General features: G+C 45.7%; 2 protein-coding genes across 2 annotated transcripts; one reads left to right on the top strand and one right to left on the bottom strand.

The window, feature by feature from the left end:
* The first annotated feature begins 3709 nt into the window (after positions 1-3709).
* Positions 3710-6008, top strand: LOC125194668. The gene is made up of 5 exons (XM_048092913.1): positions 3710-4468; positions 4613-4772; positions 5135-5370; positions 5499-5720; positions 5814-6008. The coding sequence occupies exons 1-5, from the start codon at positions 3710-3712 to the stop codon at positions 6006-6008; spliced, it is 1572 nt and encodes a 523-aa protein (XP_047948870.1).
* Positions 6009-6731: 723 nt separating this feature from the next.
* On the bottom strand, positions 6732-8344 carry LOC125194667. Its single transcript, XM_048092911.1, has 2 exons — positions 7907-8344; positions 6732-6866 (listed from the first exon to the last, which is right to left on the bottom strand). Exons 1-2 carry the CDS (start codon positions 8342-8344, stop codon positions 6732-6734), a joined length of 573 nt encoding a protein of 190 aa, XP_047948868.1.

Raw genomic sequence — 8344 nt, 5'->3', positions numbered from 1 at the left:
ACTCACGGTCCACCACTTCATCCCCCCAAACTTATTTACAACAAAGTGTAAAATAAGTTTGTAGATTTCCAGACTATGCGTTTTTACTCCCCTTTTCGGCTCAAATATGCACATTTCTCACAAAACACGTCAAAATACCAAAATGTATAGAATATGCAAATAATGGACATGTAGAGTGATTTTGATAACAAAAACGGACCAAATAATGGCCTTAAAACAGTGCAAAATCCGGGCGTATCAACTCCCCCAAACTTACATTTTTGTTTGTCCTCGAACAAAACACTAAAGACACAAGAATAGACGCACGGAATGCACAAAGACTAGACGTCATAATTGCCTCAAAAGATGAAAGAATAGATTAAGCATGGATTAACACAATCAAATCAAGCAAGGCTTAATAGTGCACTTTCATTACTAACTCGTGGAACACCTTGAATTCAAGCACTCACATGTGGCAAACTTCCAAAGATGGGAAGTGTTCTTTCTCTCACTCTCAAAGTGTATAAAGGTAAAGTGTAAATCACTCAAATCATGCATCATGCAAAGTTTACCATAGGCTTGCTCAAAGTCTAATCCCTCCTCTACTCAATGTGATTAAGCATCAAAAGTCCGAAAGGTCTTTCTTTTCGGTTGTAACGTAGGCTCTTTGGTAGGTGAGGAATATTTGGCTAAAAAGTGACTCAAATATAAAAATATCCCAAGTAGAGTTAAGATGACTCCACTTTTCTAAAACTTAAGGCACTTCTAACACTTTATTTTTCTCCTTCAACTTACTTTCAATCCTTCGTTTTTTTTTTTTTTTTTTTTTTTTTTTTTTTCACAACCTTTCACACATATTTTTTTTTTCTTTGTCTTTCTCTTTCTTTTTTCTTTCTTACACATCCTTTCTCTTTTTTTCTAAGATCAAGCACATATTTGGAATTTTTCTCAATTTCGCAACTTGTACTTTCTTAATATTAAGCACACTACTTTTTATACTTTCCTCCTTATCTCTCCAATTCCTTTACAAAAGAAGATAACAAAAACTATACTAACCCAAGGAATTGTCCCCCCATTTATTTTGGCTTCCAAAGAAAAGGCTTAAAGGCTCAAAATTGGCTCCAAAGGAAAAAATTGAGAGGGTCGAAAATTTTGGATATAAAAGTAGCTAAGAAAAGACGGCCTAACATCCTCCTAAATCAACTTAAACACTATGTAAACTTAGGCAGACTAGGAGCAAGTTCTAGAAACATATACATGCATACAGATAAATCACACAAGAAAGAATTTAAGGCTCAAATCTCACAAGGTAGAAGCACGATTCAAGGCGAACAAGCAATTCACTAATTATGCACCTTTTCACCCAACCATCATATCAAAACGTTAAGCCACACTTAAACATAGATGGAATATAATATCATTGGCAACTCGGTCTAATGTGTCCCTAAGCATGCGTGTTTCTAAGTTCTTCATGTTATGTTCATGACATGGATTCAAGAAAACATTTTTAGAACACAAAAATCTCCTACGGGTTTTTGGAAAATTAAAGCAAAAACAAACAAAAAACAAAAAGAAAACCCTAAACTCACGGTCCACCACTTCATCCCCCCAAACTTATTTACAACAAAGTGTAAAATAAGTTTGTAGAGTCGGTAGGGACGTGAGTAAACTACTGAAAACAAAAACGTACCCTGAAAAATTTCGCGTAGAGGTTGAGCGGGGCGAAATTTCGAAGAATTTCGAAAAATCGCGCTGGAAAAATGTGCCCAGGTGGCGGTCCGCCACATAGCTTTGACCGCCGGGCGCCGGCGGTCGCCGTACAACTTCGCGGCGGTCGCTGGTCGCCGTCTGACTCCAGATTTCCAGACTATGCGTTTTTACTCCCCTTTTCGGCTCAAATATGCACATTTCTCACAAAACACGTCAAAATACCAAAATGTATAGAATATGCAAATAATGGACATGTAGAGTGATTTTGATAACAAAAACGGACCAAATAATGGCCTTAAAACAGTGCAAAATCCGGGCGTATCATCAAGTCGCCACAAATTACATCACGGGGAACAAGAATTAGGGAGAGGGTAAAGAGAAAAAGGCTCAATTCCACTAGACACCCCCCAAACTTATTCCAAGCCAAGGCAAGGATAAGTTTGAAAGAATGTGGAATTGGGGCGGACCTCTACTGATTCGGCGGGTGATGAGGAGGTCTCCAGGCGGCCATGAAATCCTGCTGCTGCTACACAAAAGTGGCCCATCTTTCATCGTACTGGGCGTAGAAGTTCCCAAACTGGGCATTGATGTTCGCCCACTGCTCGTTGCTCTGTTGGTGCCACTGAGCCCATTGAGCGTCATTGTTCCCTTGCAGCTGCTGCACAGTCAGCTCCACGTTGTCCAGCCTGTTGTTGATGGCATCAACTTCCTCCTCAATCCTCACCCCACGGTTCCTCCGTCGTGAGGTGCTTGGCTCAGCCCCATCTCCTCCTCTTTTTTGGGTCGGTGCTTCTTCATGCTCCTCGTCCTCTTCTTCTTCATCTCCATCTGCTCCTTCATCACCGCTTGGCCCCGGGCTCGCCACATATCCGGGTGGGTTCCCTGATGTGATTTGGTGGTGGGCTGGACTGTTCATCATCCAGTTCTCCCTTTGCTCCGGTCCGTGGACATGAGTGGTTCTCTTTAAGAACGTATATCCAACACCGGACTCGACGACTCTCCAACGTCGGCTATCATGCCATTCAGTGGCACCTCCAGATGGAGGGCAATGGCGGCCACCACCACACCAACACACAGTGTCCCGTTCTTCTTCTTCGCGGTCCGTTCTAGATGTTTAATCATAAAGTGGCCCAGGTTCAGAGCTGGTTGTCTATACAAGATCTGCCACAGCAGAAACAACTCATCTCTAGTGATGCTCCCATGCTCTACTCGGGCGAAGGGAAAGCAGACGCATGCCTTCTGGAGGATGCGTAAGACAGGGTTCCGGATGGAAGAGCTCTTTGCCTTGTTGGCAGAAAACTTCCTTTCGCCCGTGATCTCCTGCCAGAACTTATCTGTACTGTGGCTGAACTCATAGGGCATCTTGGACACTACCCCCGTAATTCCAAATATCTCATTGAACAATGCTAACGACATATTGTGTACGGTATTCCGCAGCTGAAACATGATGGACTCGATTGCGTGCCAAGTCTGGTTCATCGTCAGCGTCGAAAGGAACTTTAGAGAGTTGCCTCGAATGATGGAACTTGGACTAATGAGAGGAGCAAGGTGCACAGAATAGCTTCTGCCTCAGAAGTCAGTCCCGACAGCAGCTTGGCGAATCAATTGGAGCTCATCCACAAGAAGCTGGATCTTATAGGAGTGGGATCATCGGTGCAAGATAACCTAGAAGGTGTAGAAGATGTCAACTACATACACCAAGGGGGCAACAAATACTATAACAACTCCCGCCCCAATCCAGGGGGTGGAGGTTTCAACCACTGTGGGAATAAGCCACATCCCAATCTCTCCTATGGGAATCCCAACAATGCCTTGCAGCCACCTCCGGGGTTTACAGTGTCTCAAGGAATGATCAATGAGTTGCAGAAGAGGAGTTCAGAGGACATACTGAATGCCTTCATGACCCAGTCGTAGAAGAATATGGAGCATTCAAACAAGAGGCTCGAGAAGGTAGAGAATGATGTGCACAGCATGGCGACACATATGTAGTACGATCCTGCAAAGGAAGCTCCCAGCCAAGATGGAGGATCCGGGAAGCTTTACTATTGAGTGCACTATCGGAGACTATTTTGTGGAGAATGCCTTATGCGACCTTGGGGCAAACATTAACCTCATGCCCTTGTCCTTCTATAACAAGATGAAGATTAGCCAGATGAAACCCATATCCATCACGTTGCAGATGGCTGACAGATCGGTGTCCCATCCAGTGGGTGTTGTGGAGGACATTTTGGTGAGAGTGAATGAGTTCGTCTTCCCAGCTGACTTCGTGATATTGGACATGGAGGAAGACAAGAAGGTGCCTCTCATTCTAGGAAGACCTTTCCTAGCCACAGGGAAGGCCTTGATCGATGTTGACAATGGAAAGCTCACTTTTCGCTTCAATGGAGAGAGTGTGACTTTCTCCATCTATGAAGCCTTGAAGAGGCACGATGTGGAACCTGGAGGAAGCCTACAGCACTGCAATGTATTGACTATAGTGGACGAGTGTGTCAGAAAGATGACCTACACCAACTCACAAGAAGATCAATTAGAGGGGTGTATCGTTAACTCTATTCATTCTTCTCATATTATTGATATTATGGACGCTAATCATGAGTTAATTGAGTTTGTAGGTGCTCTAGATTCAGCGAATGAGATCCCCAGATCACACCGTCAACAATTCCTACCTCTTAGGAATGAAGAAGACGGCAATGATGAAGAAAAGAACAAGAAAGTGGAACTGAAGCCTTTTCCATCACATTTGCAGTACGCATTCTTAGGAGAAGATGACACCCTGCCGGTAATTGTATCATCATCTCTCTCTGCTTCTGAATTGGATAAATTGTTGAGAGTCCTTAGCAAATTCAAGGGAGCAATAGGGTGGTCAATCTCGGACTTGAAGGGAATAAGTCCATCATTGTGTATGCATAGGATCCATTTATAGGATCACCATAAACCTAAGGCCCAAAACCAAAGGCGGCTTAATCCTATTATGCAAAATGTGGTAAGGAAGGAGGTGATAAAATTGTTAGATGACGACATCATATACGCCATTTCTGATAGTGAGTGGGTGAGCCCCACCAAAGTAGCAGCCAAGAAGGGAGGTACGACTGTAGTAAAGGGAGAGAACGATGAGTTGATAGCCACTAGGACGGTCACTGGGTGGAGAGTGTGTATTTATTACCGTGCCTTAAACGCTGCAACTAGGAAAGACCATTTCCCACTACCCTTCATTGACCAAATGTTAGATAGGTTGGCTGGGCATGAGTTCTACTGTTTCTTAGATGGTACTCGGGGTATAACCAAATCCATATAGCACCCGAAGACCAACATAAGTCAGCCTTTATCTGTCCTTATGGTGTCTATGCCTATAGGAGAATGTCTTTTGGTTTGTGTAATGCTCCCGCCACGTTTCAAAGATGCATGATGTCCATATTCCATGACTTGATTGAAAACATTATGGAAGTGTTTATGGATGACTTTTCTGTATTTGGTGATTCGTTTGATAACTGCCTTGACAATTTATCTCAAGTGTTGCAGCGATGTGAGGAGACTAACCTCGTGCTCAATTGGGAGAAATGCCATTTTATGGTTAGGGATGGCATTGTGCTTGGGCACAAAATTTTTGCAAGTGGCTTGGAGGTCGATAGAGCCAAAATCGTTGCAATTGAGCAGCTGCCTCCACCCACAAATGAGAAGGCAGTAAGAAGCTTCTTGGGGCATGCCGGCTTCTATAGGAGATTTATCAGGGAATCTCAAGAATTGCTAAACCTCTTTGCAATTTGTTAGCTAAGGATGTGAAATTTAACTTTTCCCCTGATTGTTTGCAGGCTTTTGAGAAGCTGAAGGAGGCATTGGTGAGCGCTCCTATCCTTATCTCGCCGGATTGGTCTCAACCTTTCGAGATCATGTGCGATGCGAGCGACGTGGCGGTAGGCTCGGCTTTGGGACAAAAGAGGGATAAGATATTCCGGGTGATCTACTATGCAAGTCGAACTTTGGACCCTGCCCAAGTCAACTACACTACCACCGAGAAGGAGATGCTAGCAGTGGTCTACTCCTTTGATAAGTTCCGCCCCTATCTCATCTGAGCCAAGACCATCGTTTTCACTGATCATGCCGCAATCCGACACCTCTTTGCAAAGCAAGACGCGATGCCAAGGCTTATTAGGTGGATCTTGCTCCTACAGGAGTTTGACTCGGAGATCCGAGACCGAAGAGGATGTGAAAATGTGGTGGCAGACCACTTGTCAAGGATGGAGCATATGAATGAAGAGGAGAAGTTGAAGTTAGCCATCAACGAAGAGTTTCCGGACGAGCATTTATTCTTCGTGGCTTAGGGGAAAGTGGCATGGTATGCTAACATTTTGAATTACCTCGTCGCTAAGGTGGTTCCCGAAGGACTTGAAGATTATCAAAAAAAGAAATTTTTCCACGACGCGAAGTTCTACTTTTGGGATGACCCGTGCTTGTTTAGGAGGTGTGCCGATATGGTGATTAGGAGATGTGTCCCTCAAGAGGAGTGGGAGTCCGTCATAATGCATTGCCACGCCGCACCTAGCGGAGGGCATTTTGGAGCCAACCAGACTGCCATGAAAGTGCTACAAAGTGGCCTATTTTGGCCAAACATCTCCAAAGATTGTCAAGAGTATGTGAAGAATTGTGATGAGTGTCAGCGAATGGGGGGACATTTCTAAGAAGAAGGAGATGCCGATGACGACAATTGTGGAAGTCGAGCTATTTGATGTGTGGGGCATCGACTTCATGGGGCCCTTCCCCCCATCTAATGGGTTCCAATACATTCTCATAGCTGTGGCCCGGGCGTTTCCATTTTCTGCGTTTTGTTTTTACTCTGCAACAGAAACTCAGAACACAAAACGTTAAAAACACCAAAACCCGGCTCAAACAAATGTAGGGAAAGAAAATAAGCACTAAACATGTAAACACCCACACACCAAAAGATAAGCCAAAACACACACAAAAGCAATAAATGTACCTACTAGGGGTTGCCTCCCCTATAGCGCAACTTTTTACCGTTATGCTCGACGCTCTTCAATCTCCACCTACTCGATCAAGCCAACAACAAAGACTTCGTCTTGTTGCTCCCTAGTATAGAACTTCTTCAAGTTTTGACCATTGGCCTTGAAAGTGGTGCCATCGGGTCCAAAGAGCTCCATCGTTCCATTGCTCATGACTTCCTTAAGAGCATCCACAATAGGAATAGGCCAGCCATAGGCCAGCCACTCTCTCTCCCTGCCACGTCAGCAGCACTAAAATTCCACCTGCCACGTCAGCATTTACTTAAATAGGCCAGCCATAGGCCAACCGCAATAAAAATAATTCAAAAACAACTATATTTACGGAATTAAATTTTCGATTAAATTACGAAATTAAATTTACGAGACATATACGGGAAAATTCATTCATTTCATTAAAAAAAGGTACATAGATAAAAAGAAATACATGATTTTTTTCTAAAAAAAAAGGGCTCCCACACACGAGCCCCGCCACTCTCTACTCCTCGTCGTCGCCGCCGCCATCCTCGCAGCCGCCACCCGGGGTATCTGAGCCCGCGTCTGAACCCCCCACCAGTGCCTCGAGGCATCCAAATCCATCCGCATATTCTCGAGCATCGAGTAGAGAAACCTCTTCTCCGTGGGGTCGGTTGCGGCCTTCCACTCTTGGAAGACCGCGAACATCCGTTCCTCCATTTTTGCATGCGAGAATAAGGTGTACGCGCGTGGGGGGGTGGGTGCCGAGACGACCTCCTGGGGTGATAGGGGGGATCCTCCCCTCGCTGCCCGTTGCGCCCGCCTTTGGCCAACCGCGCGAGGGCGACGAGTAGAGGATGGAAGGGACGGAAACTCCTCAGCATCCGGGGGGAGGTCATGGGATCCGCCGCTGCTTTGCCGCTGTAGTCGGCCCCGGAATAGTTCGGCCTCTGCTTCTTCGGCCACCCGGCGTCGCACCCCGTCCACGAACTTCTCGGAGTCCTTCGGCAACACATAGCATTCCCCGGAAGATGAACTCCTTATACTTCCCCGGCAAGGGAAACTGACTCTCCGCTATCTTCCGGGCGTCCTCCTTATTACTGCCCACTAGTCGGTGGCGGAGGGCGTTGGCGTACAACCCCTAAAATCGGCCGGCTGCGACCCGATGCTGTTTCCACCCCTTCCGGCTCTCCTCCCCTCTCGTAGTCCTTCCGTGCGGGCGCGGCTAGCGACGCGAATCGGCTAGCCGCTATTGTGGATGCTCTAATAGTGAAGGGGCCGGACCACTTAGATTTCAGCTTGCCCAGAAAGAACCTCAACTTGTGGTTGAAGAGTAGAATGGCGTCTCCCGGGTAGAACTCACGCCTCTTGATCATCTTGTCGTGGTGAACTTTCATCCTTGCCTTGTAGATGGAGGAATTAACATATGCTTCATTCCTAAACTCATCAAGTAGATTGAGGTGAAGCATCCTCTCCTTGCCGGCCTTAGTGAAATCCATGTTCAATTGCCTCACCGCCCAATACGATGAGTACTCCATTTCAACCGGGGAGGTGGCACGACTTCCCAAACACCCCTTGTAGAATGCGAGGACTTGATGGGTTGGATTTAAACCATGATTAGGACACCGCTTCAAAAGGCTTTTGAACCTTTCCCAAACTCCTCTGATACTCTCTTGAGGAGTCAT

The sequence above is a fragment of the Salvia hispanica genome, chromosome 6 (genome assembly GCF_023119035.1).
Source record: "Salvia hispanica cultivar TCC Black 2014 chromosome 6, UniMelb_Shisp_WGS_1.0, whole genome shotgun sequence".
Lineage (NCBI taxonomy): Eukaryota > Viridiplantae > Streptophyta > Magnoliopsida > Lamiales > Lamiaceae > Salvia > Salvia hispanica.
This window is presented reverse-complemented; position numbering and strand designations above follow the sequence as displayed.

Coding starts and splice junctions, on each gene's coding strand:
- LOC125194668 (XM_048092913.1), top strand. CDS start 3,710: ATGGAGGATCCGGGAAGCTTTACTATTGAGTGCACTATCGGAGACTAT. Junction 4,469..4,612: donor GAGAAGATGACACCCTGCCG/GTAATTGTATCA, acceptor ATCCATTTATAG/GATCACCATAAACCTAAGGC. Junction 5,721..5,813: donor AGAAGGAGATGCTAGCAGTG/GTCTACTCCTTT, acceptor CTCTTTGCAAAG/CAAGACGCGATGCCAAGGCT.
- LOC125194667 (XM_048092911.1), bottom strand. CDS start 8,344: ATGACTCCTCAAGAGAGTATCAGAGGAGTTTGGGAAAGGTTCAAAAGC. Junction 6,867..7,906: donor TTAGAGCATCCACAATAGCG/GCTAGCCGATTC, acceptor GATGCTCTTAAG/GAAGTCATGAGCAATGGAAC.